The following is an 18,520-nucleotide window of genomic DNA, read 5'->3' as shown; positions in this document are numbered from 1 at the left end:
TGAGCAGAGACTGGAAGAGCTAAGAGACAGCCATGCGCATACCCAGGGGCAGAGGAGCAAGCACAGAGGCCCTAAGGCAGGCGTGCACCTGGTGCATTGTGGGGGGCGGTGGGGGGAGTGTGGTGGGAGGGGAAGCTCAGGTGATGGGGGCCAGATCAGGCAGGAATGAGAAGGGAAGACCTTGGACAGTTCTCAGCAGGGAAGTGATGACCTGGCCTAGGTTTTAACAGGATCCCTCTGATGGTTGGCTTGAAGACTTCCTGTAGGGGGAAGCTGGGAGGCCAAGGAGGAGGCCACTGCAGTGACAGGCAAGATGTATGGGTCTTTTGAATGACTTCAGGGTGTCTTTGGAAGCTCTGTGCTGCCTTCGGGAATAGGGCATTTCCTAGTAGTGCAGTGGCCATTTGGCACAGTTCCATGGCCCTGAGAAGGTCACATCTTCTCTGAGAGATGACAATAGCCATGTTCACAGAGGAGAGGGAGCTGATTCATTTCTAGAGTCAGCACCTCTAGACAATCACTCCCAAAATCTCATTGATTTGGCTTCTACAAACCAGGGAAGTTGCAACCTTCTTCAGCGTTTCCAGCTTCCATTTAAGAAGTCATATTCTCTTGAAAAGAGTAGACACCAGGTTTGTGCGCAGCTGGTCCAAAGTCCTTGCGAAATGGCAAGTCTCGTGCCTGAAGTTTTCTGCTTTGCCAGTGTGCTATGCTTAGGCTGCTGTGTTGAGCAGAAGCCTACCTTCTCCTCCGTATTTCTAGAGCTCCTGTCACCCTTGCCACACTACACAGAGGACCTGTGGCTCCTTCAGGCTTAGATGATAGCTTCTTCTCTTTGTATCCGCAGTTCCATAGTCCACCCGTAATGTCAATCTGAACCTTTGGGTATGCGTGGGTGTGGAGAAGAGGAATTAACTCACTGGGGCAGGAGGGGCCTTGCAACGGTCAGCAACACTGCAGACAAGCAGGGCCTGCACCAGGAGTTCACCTAATACCTGCATCCCAGAGCTGGGCCCAGAGCCATTTGGTCTTTTCTCTCTTACAGAGACTGTCGTTTGTTGGTGTGGCATCAGGCTGGCTGGAGCAAGGACTAGGCGCTGCATGTGGGATGGCTTATACTGGCAAGTACTTTGACAAGGCTAGGTAAGCACTCACCTAGAAACCATTTACCCCCCCCACCCCACCCCCACAGGGAAGTGTGGTTTTGTTTATGAGAGGGTCTGCTTTTCTGGAGGCTTGTCCCACCTGCTGCTGCTGTGGGCACAGGGGAGGGTCTGAGGGGCCCCAGCTGGGCACATTGACATAGGTTGCAGTCCTGCATGCTCCTCTGCCTTCCACTGTGCCCGGCATACCCGAGTCCAGAGTGCCTTGCATTCAGTTTCTCAGGGACAGAGCCTCCCTCCTCCAGGGCTAGGGTGGGGGTTGGGCACCCACCTAGCTCCATGGGGTCAGGGAGAGCCCCAAGGGGTCCAGTCTCTCTGTGGAAAGACTTCAGTTACCTTGATGGTATCTTGTTGGGACTGTTGCCTCAGTGCCTGCAGGGATCAAAGGGGAGCTTTCTGTAGCCTAAAACCACACCCAGGCCTGCATTTGGAGACCCAGACCAAGCCCTAGTTATCTGGAGCCCCACCGTAAGAGTGGGCTGGGGAGGGGCCTGTGGTGGGCTCTGCTGTGCTCACTCAGTTCTCTGGGAAGTAGCGGATATGTTGGAATAAGACAGGTATCATATTCAGTATACCCAGCTGCTATCAAATGGGGTCACTATGAGTCTGAATCGTCTTGATGGCAATAGGTTTGGTTTTTTTGTTGTTTTTTTTTCACATGGGGAAAAAGAAAGAAAAATTTCCAGCCAGTCCTTTTCTAGCCTCAGGTTGGCCCCTCTGCTACCCTTCATGAGTTTTTCCACTGCTATGTCAGCCCTCTACCCCACCTGCTTTACATTCCCTAAAGTCCCGGTCCTTGTGCTTAATAAGTTGTTGTTTTTTTTTTTCCAATCATAACTCCCAGCATTTTCGTGGGGTCTGGGTTGTGTTTTATGGGCGTAAATGTTTCCCGTTGCTGTTTCGGCTGCAGACAACAGAACGTGCTGCTCAGGTAGGAGCGCGGATTGTTCTGATTAGGGCAGAAATAGAAGGTGGCAGTGCTTTACCGTGGAACCTGCCCCAACAATGTTTATGTGAATATTCCTTTTGGTATTTAAGGGAGTTGCTTTCTTCCCATTCCCGTCTTGTTTTTGATCCCAGAGAAGTGGCAGAAAAACTTAAAAATAACCTTAACACTTATCTCAAAAATGAACTAGAAAACCATCCAGAGGTGAAGTCCATTCCGTGAGTACCCGGCTTTTAAACCTGTGTTTCCACAGCAGTGTGTTTGGGCAGAGCTGACTTTGGTGCAGCTTCCTCAGTATGTTTCTTTGTTTCACTCCATGAAATCTCTTTGTTTGAGTGGCCCATGTGAGCCCCGAGCAGCGTCCTCATCCTCTCTTGGCTTGCTCCAGCTATCGGGTCTTCTGCCTGATGGGAGACAGTGAGTCCTCGGAAGGCTCTGTCTGGGAGGCTTTGGCCTTTGCGTCCCACTACAACTTGGACAACCTCGTGGCGATCTTTGATGTGAACCGCTTGGGGCACAGCAGCGCCCTGCCCCTTGAGCACTGCACAACCATCTACCAGAAACGCTGCGAGGCCTTTGGGTGAGCATGTCCCCTGTTGCACTCTTTCCTGTCCCGTTCCCTTCATCTCTTGTAACCGAGCCTGCTCTGGTCAACAGGTGGAATACTTACGTGGTGGATGGCCATGATGTAGAGGCGCTCTGCCAGGCATTTTGGCTAGCAACTCAAGTGAAGAACAAGCCCACGGCGATAGTGGCCAAGACCTTTAAGGGCCGGGGGATTCCAAGTAAGCAAGGGTTTCTCTTGGCTTGGGTTTTGCAAAATATCTATTTGCACAGCAAAGAGGCAGAAGAAGGCTTGGACTGGCCACGCACATTACTTACTTGATGAGCAGTGATTACACCTGTAACACACACTAGATACCAGGAATGTGGAATTGAATGTGGCTGAAACTTCCCCATAGCACTAGTGGAGGAGTTAGGGCCCGTGATTCCACACTGCCACATACACGTCCCCAGGCAGAACTGAACAGTCTTGGCATTCAGGGGCAGTTTCCCAGAGGTGAGAAAACGGGGGTGGGGGTAGGGTTTTTCTTTAAGATTTGAAGCAAGAAAATAGCCTGATCAGATGTTGATTTTAGAAATCTCACTTCCCTGGTGAGGAAGAGAGAGCAGACATGAGGGCTTTGGACAAAGGCACTGGTGGGAAAAGTGAAGGGAGCCAGTAGGGGAGGGTGAGAGCTGATGGCGAGTCCCAAGTCCCTTGGATGGACAGCTGAGCGATCTGAGGTCCGCGGACAGGAGGAGACGCAAGTTTCTGCAGAAACTCAGATTTCCTTTTGGATGGGATGAGTTTGAGATGCCCATGGAGGCTTCGGGTGTAAATCTGGACATGTGCCTGTTTGTGACTTCAGGGATGACAATTTATAGGCTCCACAGGCTCTGAGTTGGGCTGTAATTATGCAGATGATTGCTGTCCAGCTGTAACATTATTTAAGAGCACAGCCAACCTTGGCACTTCATTGTAAGTGTTTAGTCCTTGAGGCAGGAAGTCTTTGTGCAGAAGTAGAAAGAACAGAAGTGAGCAACGTGGAACATAGGTCTGATGGAGCTGAACTCCATTCTTGCTCCCTTGGCCCTTCCTAGATAGCGTGTCTTGTTTGGGTGGGAGGGGAAGCCCAAAGCCCTCGTGGGTAAACAGTGATTTTCTGCCTTCACTTAAGAGTTGCTATGAGGATAGTCGTTCAGAGGCAGAAAGTGGAAGGTGCAGATGGGAAGGCCAGTGCCAAAGTGTGCTGCTGTGTGGATGCGTAGGCCCATGAGGAAGGGTGTACATGCGGACATATTTGCCACACACAGACCATGTGGAAGAATACAGGAGTGACTAGTAGTGGGTGGCCTCTGGGAAAGGGGAATGTAGAACTGGGGACCAGAGAGGGGAGGGAGTTTTGAAAGACTAACTCCGTGCACATTTCAAATTGACTGCTGAAATTGTTCATCTCAAGTTTAAATAGTTGCCAAGGATGTGATTTCTAGTTTCCTTTTAGTATCAACATTTTGGAATAAAATGGTGCCATCACCTCTTAAAATGTATCTAGTGGGATTCATTACCGTCACAGTATCCCAGGACTGCTCCCCATTGTCATCCCGTAAAACCTAGGTCAGAGCCAGAAGAGGTTGGTTTTCTCCTTAAACCCTGACTTCCTTTCCACCCAACCCCCAACATTACCCTAATGTAGGCGACTTTTTATGCTTGAAAGGCTTCCAATTAACGCAAGTATGTATGTATAACAATTGCAATTAGAAAAAAAGGATTTCCTATGACCCTCAATCAACTCTGAGTGTTTGAAAATTCCTTCTAGATTAAGTTCATTTGTGCAGAACGGCATGCATCAGTTATAGTTTTCCTAGATAATTCCGAACGGAGAGAACTCATACTGAAATTGCATCTCATGCAGAGGTGGGTGGGACTAGTCTGAAGACCGCTGCCCCACACACCTTGATGGTCAAGCTCCTCAGGGCGTAGCTAGGACCCTTGTTCTCCACCCCAGATGATCATGTTTATTTCCCAGATTTAGATCTCCGGCCCCTTAGTGCCAGATGCATGTACTTGACATCACCACTCGAATGTCTCCCAGGCATCTAAGACATGGTGCGTGGCCAGTATAGAACACGATCCTCCTGAAGACCCCCAAAGCAGGGTCTTACTCCAGTTTGCCCAGTTCAGTAAATGACAACTCTACCAACTTTCTGTGGACGTGCACCTGGGTATCATCCCTGCCTCCACTCTCTTCCTTTCATGCCCCCTATACATAAATCCAGTCCATCATCAGTTCTTACTGATTCTGCCTCTGGGAACTGTAGCTCAAATCTGTTTACTCCTCTCCATCTCTACCGCCCCAGCCTCGCCCAGCCCCCACCATCTCTCCTTAACTGTAACAGCTTATTCAGTGCTCTTGTCACTTCCAGTCTCCATACTTCTGCCCTAGGGATCTTTCTCACGTACAGACCTGAGCAGTCACTTCCACTACTCAGAACCCTTCAGTGGTTTTCCATCTTGCTTTGGATAAAACCTAAACTCTTTATCATACCCACAAGACCCTGCCTGGTCAGCCTCCGACTATCTCTTAACCTCGACTTCCCTCTCTCTTCCTTCCATGCGCCAGCACACGGGCCAGTGGCCCCCTCAAGCGCTTCTGGCCTTTGTACAGGCTGTTCAGCCTGACTGTAATACCATCCCAGTCCCTCTTTGGCAGGGTTTTACGCCTTTGAGTCCTAGGCTGATGGCTTCTGATGACCTCACAGGTGCTCTTTCAGTATTTGTTGAATGAATGACTAATTCTTATTTGTTGCAGATGTTGAGAGTGCAGAGAATTGGTATGGAAAGCCGATGTCAAAAGAAAGAGCAGATGCAATTATCAAGTTAATTGAGAGCCAAATAGAGACCAGCAGGGATCTCGTGCCGAAGCCCCCCATTGAAGACTCACCTCAAATCAGTGTCATGGATATAAAACTAACCACACCACCTGCTTACAAAGTTGGCGACAAGGTAGGTAGAAAAAAGAAAAAGGATAATTGAACAAATCGTGTCTATCAACTGCTTTGTTCTCTGGTTTTCTTCCTAAATAACGGGATTTTTCATTTACTCTGATCTTCACAGATGAAAAAAGTAATGGATGGTGTGACATTTAACTAAGGGTTGTAAGCAAGAATGATAGACTTTGATTGTCTTTTCCTATCTCTAATATCTATTCTTTGTTTTCACACCTACTTAAATCTGAATTTACATATCCGTAAGTTTGTGAATTAGCCTGTGGTGCCTTGTAGCTTTTTATCATTTCCTAACTTTAGTTGTGGCCTTAAAGTGCCAAGATGCTCTAAGACTGGTGGACCAGTGGCGCTGATCTTTTGAACTCATTGTCTGGATAACACACAGAAGCAGGCCAGTACATCACAAATCAATTCTGAGAAAAGGAATCGGATTAGACATGAACCCCTGAATATGAGGCCTTTGAGTTTTTCATTATGTTTCATGTAATATATCACAGCCTGCCTTAAGTAGGCAGGGTCTTTCAGACCTACTGGAAATAAGGCAGCAGACCTGTGACAAAGGAAATATTACCTGACCCTTCTTTTTTTATTTATTTGGGAGACATTTTGAGTGTTGCTTGTGTTTTCTTAGCGTGGTGATATGGGTTAAGTTATACAAAGTATTCAGAAGAAAATCTTATAGCCTTAAGTACTTTCATTAATTAAAAAGAAACAATAGAAATTAAAAAATTGTGGCACTTGACTCAAGAAACTGTAGAATAAGCTAAAATGCAGAAGAAAGGAATTAGTAAAGAAAAAGCAAATAGTAGTGAACCAGAGGGTGCTTTGGCCATATGTGCTAACATTTTAACAGTTCATGCACTTGGAACTAGCAGGGCAACACACAGGAATTTCGCCAGCAGAAATGCCCATGTAGGTGTACAGAGAAGTCTGCCTGAGTGGATGTCCATCACAACGTGGGTTATGATAGCAGAGTTGGAAACAGTCCAGCAAGAGAGGCTAAGAGCTGGCTCCCGAGAGCTGGAAGGCGGAGATGACATCTTGTCCCGGCAGCTCCCTTGGTTTTGATCTGGGGCAAGGGATTTAACCTGTGGGCCGGGTTTGTTCATCTGCCAGTAGGAGTAATAAAATGGCGTCGCTGTGCCCACAGGTGGTGGATGCTCAGTAAGTGTGAGCTGTTGTCACTATGATTACGATTGGACACTGGGAGGCAGTGCAGCCGTTCAGAATGAGGAAGATACACACTGACATGGGAGGATTTCCAGATGCTGTTATTTTTTCTAAAGTTACAAAGCAACATAGAGTATAATTCTATTTTTGTGTAGGAAATCTTAAAAAGTGGTATTATACGTTAGTATGAGGCACAGACAAGTGTATTTTGAGAAATTGTACTAAATTGTTGTGTTTATCTATGGGAAGTGGAATTACGGAGACTTCAAATTAACTTTTATTAAAGTATGTATATTTTATGAATAGGAAAAAATTTACAAATTAAGGAAGTAGGCCAATTTATCAAAAATCAACTAATTAGAAAATTTTAAAATGCATTAATACATAAATCTAAGAGCTAATTCTCTGAAATACTAATTCTAAAGTATTAGCTAGCCTACTCCAGGAGTTAAAAACCATAAATAACATAAGATCAGCCATTAGAAAGAGGACATAACCACAGGTGTGGAGGACATTCAAAGAATTATAAGAGAGAAAACGGAATATAGCTCTATGTTAATTGGTATGGAAACCTGTAAAAGAAGGGACTGTTTTTTAGTAATACATAAAATATCAAAATCAATTCAAAAAGCTACAGAAAACTTTACAATAGATCAATAGCCATACAAGTAGGTGAGAAAACTGTCATACAGCTATGTCTCCAAAGTGCCTGGCTCACCAAATTACAAGACTGACTTATTTTTAACCTTCAAGGAACTGGTAATTCCTCAGCTATTTCAAACATTTCCAAATATGGAGAAAGTCCAGAGCCTCCCAATTCATCTGTGATGCCCGAACGTGACAAGACTAGCCCAAAGAAACAAACTACTCACCAACCTCTTAGGAATAGTAATATAAAAATTGGAAACAAAATATTAGCCAGCCTGAACTCCATTTGTACATTAAAGAAGTATGTACCTGCCTCATTGAGGTTCAAATGAGTAATGCAGAAGATTCATCAATATTAGGAAACTTGCTCATATAATTCATTGTACTTTTAGGACAAAGGAGGGGAAAACACATGATTATGTTGACAGAGGTTAAACAACAGCAGCTTGTAAAATCCAACATTCATTCCGGTTTTTTTTGTTTGTTTTTAAACTCTTAGTAAAACCAAATAGAACTGGTGAGATACCTCTTCATTTCAATTCTCAGTCTAGGTCTAGATCTCAATCCTGGAACCGCCTTTGTACCTAAAGGTAAAGACTTTCTCAGTATCTGACAAAGGTGTTCAGCCCCGCCCTGGAGATGCTAGTCAATGTGGTTAAATAAGAGAAAATAAAAAAATCCATATTGACAGGGAAAAGGCAAACCTGTCATCATTTTAGGTGATATAGTTGTATATGGAGCCCTGGTGGCACAGCAGTTAAGAGTCTAGCTGCTAACCAAAAGGTCGGCAGTTGGAATCCACCAGCAGCTTCTTGAAAACTGTATGGGGCGTTGTACTCTGTCCTATATGGTCACTATTAGTCAAAATGAGCTTGATGACAATGGGTTTTAAGGTTGTATATCTGGAAAACCCAAGAGAATCAACTGGAAATTATTAGAAATAAGAGCGTTCAGTACGATAGCTTGTAGCAAAACTAATGCGCAAAGATCAAGTCCTTTCTTATATTAACAACAACTAGTTAGCAGACCCTCAGCAAGGCAGATTGACAACAGTGGCTGCAACAGTGAACTCGAGCATAACAAACGATGATAAGGATGGCGCAGGACCGGGCAGCGTTTTGTTCTGTTGTGCAGAGGGTCGCTATGGGTCAGAACCGACTGGACGGCACCTAACAACAACAATAAGTTAGATAATATGAAGAGATGATTCCTTTTATAATGGCTATAAAAATTAAATAACTAAAAATAAATATACGAGATCTATGTTAGGATGCTTATAACACCAGAGACCTTAAAAGATTGGTTATAAGAGATGCACGTCCTTTATCTGTGCCTCGACCACTTCTGAAAGGTACGACACTGGGGAGGAGCGCTGGGCGGCAGGGGACAAGAGTGGGAGGAAGATGGGCTCTCCACTCTGTATCCTTTTGTAACTTGGATTTTGTACTGTCTGTGTATATTACATATTTTAAAAATATTTTTTTAAGAAAACGTTTTAAAAGTGCTGGGATGAATTAACGAAGACTTAAACACAGAGGCAAACCTTGCTTTCTTAATAACAGCTTTATTGCGATATAATTCACATACCATTCCTTTAAAGTGCACAGTTCACTGCTTTTTAGGTATTCACAGAGTTGTGCAACCATCCCTTCAATCAATCTTAGAACAGTTTCATCACCCAAAAAGAACCCCTATACCCTTTAGCCATCACTTCCCAGTCCCCTGTCCTCCCCAGCCCTTAGGCAACAACTAACCTACTTCTGCCTCTATAGATTGCAGTGTTCTGGACATTTCATACCAGTGGAATCCTACGATTTGTGGCTCTTGTGTCTGGAGGCTTTCATTCAGCATAATGTTTTGAAGGCTCATTCACGTCATAGCATGTATCAGGGGCTTCATTTCTCTTTCTGGCTGAGTAATAGCCCATTATATGGGTAGGCACTTTTGTTTATCTATTTTCAGGTGATGGGCACTTGAGCTGTTTCCATTTCTTGGTTATTATGAATAATGCTGCTGTGGACATTTGTGTACAAGTTTTTTGTGAGTGTGTGTTTTCATTTCTCTAGGGTTTATACCCAGTAGAATTGCTGGATCATATCGTAACTCTCCTTGGGAAACTGCCAAACCTTGTTGTTTCATAGATAAACTGGCTACTGTAAAGATGTCAGTTCTCCCCTAAATTCATCTCTAAATCGGTCCAGTCTAAACCACTGTCCTAGTGGGCATCTTTATTGGTGGCATGATTCTAAAGTTCATGTGGAAGAAAGCTGAGAGAACAGCCAGGAAAGTGGTCATGAGTGGAGCCCCCCCTGCCAGGAACAGCCAGACACATATGAGGAAGGCTGGGAGAGGGGCTTAGGAGCCCTGGTAGCACAGTGGTTAAGCACTCGGCTGCTAACCAGAAGGCCAGCGATTGGAACCCACCAACGGCTCCACAGGAGAAAAGTCCTAGTGATCCATTCCCATAAAGATTTAAATAAATAAATAAATAAAGATTACAGCCTAGGAAATCCTTTGGGGCAGTTCTACTTTGTCCTGTAGGGTCACTGTGAGTCAGAATCAACTCAGTGGCACACAATAAAAACAACAGGAGAGGGGCTGGTTAATGGGGGCAGAGGTCCCAGTCCACCAGGGGCCCAAGGGTAGATGGACATCTAATATATGACAGAGTGAGCATTTCATCTAAGGGAACACAAGTTGAATTTCTCAAATCGTTTTGATGCTATGCTGAGTGAAGTTAGTCGGACACAAAAGGACAGCTATCTACAAGCCAGTGCGCAGAGACGGGCTGAGGAGGGAACGGGCAGTACTGCTTCATGGAGAGTGAGTTTGGGGTGCTGAAAGTGTTTTGAAAATGGATAGTGGTGGTGGTTACACAGATGGTTAACATGGCAAATTCTATGTTATATATATTTTACCACAATAAAAAATAGTTTTGAGACAACTGGCTATTGGGATAAAAATAAGCCGGAGTCTCTCCCTTCTTCCACAAACCAAAATCAGGATGAAGCAAAAAGATTTAAATGTGGAGAATGAAACTGTAAACATGCTAAAAGGAAATATGGTGAATACTTTTGTAATGTTTGAGTGGGGAGGATTTTTTTAAGTATGGCATAAGAGCCAGAAACCATGAAGGCAGAGAGGGGTTGATTTCACTGCATAAAGATATAAAACTGCTGTTAGGTTGAAAGAATCACAACTGGGTTATACACAAATGCCAACCCAAGAAAAATACAAGATGTATAACGATGGGTTGTTCCTGAAAAACAATAGTTCTTACAAATCAATAAGAAAAATAAATATCTCAATAGGAAAACAGGCTTAGGACATGAATGAAGCAGTTCAAAAAAGGAGAAAATAAACAAACCACAAGATGTTTGCCTGTTTGGTGATCAAATAAATGCCAGTTGAAATGAAATTCTGATACACGCTATGACATGGATGAATCCTGAAAACATGCTGAGTGTCATGGATTGAATTATGTCCCCCCAAATTTTTTTTTAAAAAATGTGTATGTCAGTTTGGCTGGGCTGAGATTCCTGGGTATTGTGTGGTTTTCCTATATGTTGTAAATCCTGCCTGTGTGATGTTAATGAGGGAGGATGGGTGGCAGTTGTGTTAGCGAGGCAGCTCTCAGTCTACAGGAATGGATTGTGTCTTGAGGCACTTTCTTGAGATATAAAAGAGAGAAGTGAACAGAGAGACCGGGGGACCTCATTCCACCAAGAAAGCAGCACCCAGAGCAGAGCGCATCCTTTGGACATGGGGTTCCTGCACCTGGGAAGCTCCTCAACCAGGGGAAGATTGAGGACAAGGACCTTCCTCTGGAGCCAACAGAGAGAAAAAGCCTTCCCCTGGAGCTGGCACCCTGAATTCAGACTTCTAGCCTCCTAGACTGAGAGAATAAATTCCTCTTTGTCAAAGTCATCCATTTGTGGTATTTCTGTTATAGCAGCACAAGATGACTAACGAGAATTTGGTACCGAGAGAGTGGAGTGGAGTGCTGCTCTAACAGATACCTAAAATCTGGAAGCGGTTTTGAAACTGTGAATGACAGAGAACCAGCAGCAGCAGAAGCAGGAGACCAGTGAGAGACGGTGCCAGAGCTGACCCTCAAAGCAAGAGAGCCGAGCGCCTGTGCACAGGAGGCTTCCTGGCGGAGTGGGGTGCCTCCAGGCACTTTATCAGTGGATCTACAGAGCTTTGGAACACTTGTCCCAGGAGGGCAGATGTGGGCGTAAGGTCGGGGGAGCCGAGAGACCGAGAAACAAGCAGAAGCTGAAGAGACAAGGAACACGGGAAGCTGAGCTGCCTCAGTCTCAAAAGGTATGGCCTTGATCTCTGGGGTTTCAAAGGGTGGAGCCATGGCTTCCGGTGTTTCTAAGGGTGGAGTCTCCACTCAGGACTTGGAGAAAATGGTGTACCTGAAGGCGAAGGAGTAGAGTTGCTGTCCCAGTGCACCTGGAAGGTAGAGTTGAAGCCAGGGCCGAGAGGCCTCTACTCAGAATCTGGAGAGCGTGATCAATACCTGGAGTCTGAAGGGCAGGGCTGTTGTGTAAATGGTCTCAGAGAACAGAGGCTTATTTTCAAACCTTTGAGGGCTGATGTGTTCTGCTGACTTGCTTGGTGTCTGTTACGCCTTCTTTCCCTCTAGTTTCTCCGATTTGTAATGGAAATGTCTAGCTTGTGCCTGTTCCGCCATCGTACCTTTGGAAGCAAATAACTTGTATTCTAGAAGTCACAGATGAAGAGGAATTTTTGGAGTTTTAGTCTTGAAGTTAAGACTTCTGCTATGATATGATAGGGTGAATATGTTTTGCATGTTGCAAGAACGTGATTTGGGGGGGGCCAAAGGGTGGAATGTCATGGATTGAACTATGTCCCCCCAAAAATGTATGTATCGATTTGGCTGGGCCATGACTCCTGGTATTGTGTGAGTTTCCTGTGTGTTGTAAATCCTGCCTGTATGATGTTAATGAGGGAGGATGGGCGGCAGTTGTGTTAGTGAGGCAATCTCTTGAGATAAGAAAGAGAGAAGCCAGCGGAGAGGCAGGAGAACCTCATACCACAAAGTAGGGCCGGGACGCAGGATCCTTGTGGGGAGAAGCTCCTAGTCCCCGGGGGAAGATTGATGAGAAGGCCGACAAAGAGAGAAAGCCTCCCTCTGGAGCTGACACCCTGAATTTGGACTTTTAGCCTACTTTACTGTGAGGAAACAAATTTCTGTTTGTTAAAGCCATCCACTCGTGGTATTTCTGTTATAGCAGCACTAGATAACTAAGACATTGGGTAAAATAAGTCCGTCACAAAAGGACACATATTGTACGGGTGATCCCACTTAATATGATATATCTAGAATAGGCAAATGCATAGAACCAGAAAGTACATGAGAGGTTACCAGGAGCTGGAGGGAGGAGGAAATGGGGAGTTACTGCTTAAGGTATCCTAAGTTTCTGTCATGGGTGGTGAAAAAGTTTTAGAAATGGTTAGTGGTTATGGTCTTGTCAAGGGGAATATATTTATGTAGCAAAATATTTATAATAGCCTCGTTTATACTATCAAAGAGCTAGAAGCAATCCTCAGGGGTCTCGATAAATCAGTTAGAGTCCAGAACCCCAGGAGTTCTCATGCTGGAGTGTGCCTGGTTGCCTGAGGGCTTATTAAAACAGGTGACTACAGCACTCTGGCTGGGATCATGATAGAGGGTCCCAGACAGAGCGGGAGAAAATGTAGAACAAAAAATCAAATTCATAAAAAGAGAACGGACGTACTGGCCTGATAGAGACTGGAGGAACCCCTGAGACTATGGCCCTAGGACACCCCTCTGACTTGAAACTGCAGCCATTCCCGGAAACCAGCCTCCAACCAGGCAATAGACAGGCCTAGAAAATGATAACACCCAAAAAGAACGTGCTCTGTAAAACAAATAATTATACAAAACCAAAAGGGCAACATTCCCCCAGAAGTAAAGATGAGAAGGTAGGAAAGGGTAGGAAAACGAGACGAAAGGAAATCCCCACGTAGTGTCAGCGGACAGTATGCGGGGATTGTAGCCAGTGTTGTAGAACACTTTGTGTACAGTTTGTGGAATGAGAAACTAGTTTGCTCTGTAAACTTTCACCTAAAACACAAAATACTTCTTTAAAAAGACCAGATCACTGCCCTACCGTAGTTTCTGACTTAGCTGGTCTGGCCAAGGCCTGAGAATGTGCATTTCCAATGAGTTGCAGGGATGCTGCTGGTCCCAGCCCCCAGTGCTCTATAGAATAAAATACTTACCAGGCCTTGAAGATTGAAAAATGACGTACAGCTACTCACTGATAGGAAAGACTTTTACTTTGTTCTTTATGCTTTCGTATATTTGAATTTTTTCATAGCAAATGTCAGCTTTTTTCATGAAAAATCCATGGAGCTATTTGCATTTTGGAAAATAAACTTTTTTTTTATTAACAACTTTTATTGAGCTTTAAGTGAACGTTTACAAATCAAGTCAAACTGTCACATATAAGTTTATATACACCTTACTCCGTACTCCCACTTGCTCTCCCCCTCCTGAGTCAGCCCTTCCAGTCTCTCCTTTCGTGACAATTTTGCCACTTTCTAACCCTCTCTACCCTCCCATCTCCCCTCCAGACAGGAGATGCCAACACAGTCTCAAGTGACCACTTGATATAATTAGCTCACTCTTCATCAGCATCTCTCTCCTACCCATTGTCCAGTCCCTTTCATGTCTGATGAGTTGTCTTCGGGAATGGTTCCTGTCCTGTGCCAACAGAAGGTTTGGGGACCTTGACCGCCGGGGTTCTTCTAGTCTCAGTCAGACCATTAAATACGGTCTTTTTGTGAGAATTTGGGGTCTGCATCTGACTGATCTCCTGCTCCCTAAGGGGTTCTCTGTTGTGCTCCCTGTCAGGGCAGTCATCGGTTGTGGCGGGGCACCAACTAGTTCTTCTGGTCTCAGGATGATGTAGGTCTCTGGTCCATGTGGCCCTTTCTGTCTTTTGGGCTCATAATTACCGTGTGACCTTGGTGTTCTTCATTCTCCTTTGATCCAGGTGGGTTGAGACCAATTGATGCATCTTAGATGGCCGCTTGTTAGCATTTAAGACCCCAGATGCCACATTTCAAAGTGGGATGCAGAATATTTTCATAATAGAATTATTTTGCCAATTGACTTAGAAGTCCCCTTAAACCATGGTCCCCAAACCCCTGCCCTTGCTCCGCTGACCTTTGAAGCATTCAGTTTATCCCGGAAACTTCTTTGCTTTTGGTCCAGTCCAGTTGAGCTGACCTTCCATGTATTGAGTATTGTCCTTCCCTTCACCTAAAGGAGTTCTTATCTACTAACTAATCAGTAAATAACCCTCTCCCACCCTCCCTCCCTCCCCCCTCGTAACCACAAAAGTATGTGTTCTTCTCAGTTTATACTGTTTCTCAAGATCTTATACTAGTGGTCTTATACAATATTTGTCCTTTTGCCTCTGACTCATTTCGCTCAGCATAATGCCTTCCAGGTTCCTCCATGTTATGAAATGTTTGACAGATTCGTCACTATTCTTTATCGATGCGTAGTATTCCATTGTGTGATTATACCACAATTTATTTAACCATTCATCCCTTGATGGACACCTTGGTTGCTTCCAGCTTTTTGCTATTGTAAACAGGTGCAATAAACATGGGTGTGCATATATCTGTTCGTGTGAAGGCTCTTATTTCTCTAGGGTATATTCCGAGGAGTGGGATTTCTGGGTTGTATGCTAGTTCTATTTCTAACTTTTTAAGAAAACGCCAGATAAATTTCCAAAGTGGTTGTACCATTTTACATTCCCACCAGCAGTGTATAAGAGTTCCAGTCTCTCCGCAGCCTCTCCAACATTTATTATTTTGTGTTTTTTGGATTAATGCCAGCCTTGTTGGCGTGAGATGGAATCTCATCATGGTTTTAATTTGCATTTCTCTAATTGCTAATAATCGAGAGCATTTTCTCATGTATCTGTTAGCTGCCTGAATGTCTTCTTTAGTGAAATGTGTGTTCATATCCTTTGCCCACTTCTTGATTGGGTTGTTTGTCTTTTTGTGGTTGAGTTTTGACAGAATCATATAGATTTTAGACATCAGGCGCTGGTCGGAGATGTCATAGCTGAAAATTCTTTCCCAATCTGTAGGTGGTCTTTTTACTCTTTTGGTGAAGTCTTTAGATGAGCATAGGTGTTTGATTTTTAGGAGCTCCCAGTTATCGGGTTTCTCTTCGTCATTTTTAGTAATGTTTTGTATTCTGTTTATGCCTTGTATCAGGGCTCCTAAGGTTGTCCCTATTTTCTCTTCCATGATCTTTATCGTTTTAGTCTTTATGTTTAGGTCTTTGATCCACTTGGAGTTAGTTTTTGTGCATGGTGTGAGGTATGGGTCCTGTTTCATTTTTTTTGCAAATGGATATCGAGTCATGCCAGCACCATTTGTTAAAAAGACTATCTTTTCCCCAATTAATTGACACTGGGCCTTTGTCAAATATCAGCTGCTCATATGTGGATGGATTTATATCTGGGTTCTCAATTCTGTTCCATTGGTCTGTGTGTCTGTTGTTGTACCAGTACCAGACAGTTTTGACTACTGTGGCTGTATAATAGGTTCTGAAATCAGATAGAGTGAGGCCTCCCACTTTCTTCTTCTTTTTCAGTAATGCTTTACTTATCCGAGGCTTCTTTCCCTTCCATATAAAGTTGGTGATTTGTTTCTCCATCACATTAAAAAATATCATTGGAATTTGGCTCGGAACTGCATTGTATGTACAAATGGCTTTTGGTAGAATAGACATTTTTACTATGTTAAGTCTTCCTATCCATGAGCAAGGTATGTTTTTCCACTTAAGTATGTCCTTTTGAATTTCTTGTAGTAGAGCTTTGTAGTTTTCTTTGTATAGGTCTTTTACATCCTTGGTAAGATTTATTCCTAAGTATTTTATCTTCTTGGGGGCTACTGTGAATGGTATTGATTTGGTGATTTCCTCTTCGATGTTCTTTTTGTTGGTGTAGAGGAATCCAACTGATTTTTGTAGGTTTATCTTGTATCCTGATACTCTGCTGAACTCTTCTATTAGTTTCAGTAGTTTTCTGGAGGATTCCTTAGAGTTTTCTGTGTATAAGATCGTGTCATCTGCAAATAGAGATAATTTTACTTCCTCCTTGCCAATCTGGGTGCCCTTTCTTTCTTTGTCTAGCCTAATTGCTCTGGCTAGGACCTCTAGCACAGTGCTGGATAAGAGCGGTGATAAAGGGCATCCTTGTCTGGTTCCCGTTCTCAAGGGAAATGCTTTCAGGCTCTCTCCATTTAGAGTGATGTTGGCTGTTGGCTTTGTATAGATGCCCTTTATCATGTTGAGGAATTTTCCTTCAATTCCTATTGTGCTGAGAGTTTTTATCATGAATGAGTGTTGGACTTTGTCAAATGCCTTTTCTGCATCAATTGATAAGATCATGTGGTTTTTGTCTTTTGTCTTATTTATATGGTGGATTATATTAATGGTTTTTCTAATATTAAACCAGCCTTGCATAGCTGGTATAAATCCCCCTTGGTCATGGTGGATTAATTTTTTGATACATTGTTGAATTCTATTGGCTAGAATTTTGTTGAGGATTTTTGCATCTATGTTCATGAGGGATATAGGTCTGTAATTTTATTTTTTTGTGATGTCTTTACTTGGTTTTGGTATCAGGGAAATGGTGGCTTCATAGAATGAGTTAGGTAGTATTCCGTTTTTTTTCTATGCTTTGAAATACCTTTAGTAGTGGTGGTGTTAACTCTTCACTGAAAGATTGGTAGAACTCTGCAGTAAAGCCATCCGGGCCAGGGCTTTTTTTTGTTGGGAGTTTTTTGATTACCGTTTCAATCTTTTTTTTGTTATGGGTCTATTTAGTTGTTCTACTTCTGATTGTGTTAGTTTAGGTAGGTAGTGTTTTTCCAGGAATTCATCCATTTCTTCTAGGTTTGCAAATTTGTTAGAGTATAATTTTTCGTAATAATCTGATATGATTCTTTTAATTTCAGTTGGGTCGGTTGTGATGTGGGCCATCTCGTTTCTTATTCGGGTTATTTGTTTCCTTTCCTGTATTTCTTTAGTCAGTCTGGCCAATGGTTTATCAATTTTGTTAATTTTTTCGAAGAACCAGCTTTTGGCTTTGTTAATTCTTTCAATTGTTTTTCTGTTCTCTAATTCATTTAGTTCAGCTCTAATTTTTATTATTTGTTTTCTTCTGCTGCCTGATGGATTCTTTTGTTGCTCACTTTCTATTTGTTCAAGTTGTAGGGACGGTTCTCTGATTTTGGCTCTTTCTTCTTTTTGTATGTGTGCATTTATCGATACAAATTGACCTCTGAGCACTGCTTTTGCTGTGTCCCAGAGGTTTTGATAGGAAGTATTTTCATTCTCGTTGCATTCTATGAATTTCCTTATTCCCTCCTTGATGTCTTCTATAACCCAGTCTTTTTTCAGGAGGGTATTGTTCAGTTTCCAAGTATTTGATTTCTTTTCCCTAATTTTTCTGTTACTGATTTCCACTTTAATGGCCTCGTGGTCTGAGAAGATGCTTTGTAATATTTCGGTGTTTTGGATCCTGCAAAGGTTTGTTTTATGACTTAATATGTGGTCTATTCTAGAGAATGTTCCATGTGCACTAGAAAAAAAAGTATACTTTGCAGCAGTTGGGTGGAGAGTTCTGTATAAGTCAGTGAGGTCAAGTTGGTTGATTGTTGTAATTAGGTCTTCCATGTCTCTATTGAGCTTCTTACTAGATGTCCTGTCCTTCTCAGAGAGTGGGGTGTTGAAGTCTCCTACTATAATTGTGGAGGTGTCTATCTCACTTTTCAATTCTGTTAAAATTTGATTTATGTATCTTGCAGCCCTGTCATTGGGTGCATAAATATTTAACATGGTTATATCTTCCTGGTCCATTGTCCCTTTTATCATTATGTAGTGTCCTTCTTTATCCTTTGTGGTGGATTTAAGTTTAAAGTCTAGGAAAATAAACTTTTTAATGAACTATGTGTA

The 18,520-nt window shown here is 43.3% G+C and overlaps 1 protein-coding gene across 1 annotated transcript in view; it reads left to right on the top strand.

Moving 5' to 3' along the window:
* The window catches only part of TKTL1 (transketolase like 1), a 34,607-nt gene that overhangs the window by 2,529 nt on the left and 13,558 nt on the right, over positions 1 to 18,520 (top strand). The window contains 4 exon segments of the mRNA XM_049871890.1: positions 1,046 to 1,143; positions 2,498 to 2,689; positions 2,767 to 2,894; positions 5,463 to 5,656. Of these exon segments, the coding sequence (XP_049727847.1) occupies positions 1,046 to 1,143; positions 2,498 to 2,689; positions 2,767 to 2,894; positions 5,463 to 5,656 (612 nt within the window).

The sequence above is a fragment of the Elephas maximus genome, chromosome X, assembly GCF_024166365.1.
Source record: "Elephas maximus indicus isolate mEleMax1 chromosome X, mEleMax1 primary haplotype, whole genome shotgun sequence".
NCBI classification, from domain to species: Eukaryota; Metazoa; Chordata; class Mammalia; order Proboscidea; family Elephantidae; genus Elephas; species Elephas maximus.
The sequence above is the reverse complement of the archived record's forward strand: the minus strand, read 5'-3'. Positions and strand labels throughout refer to the sequence as shown.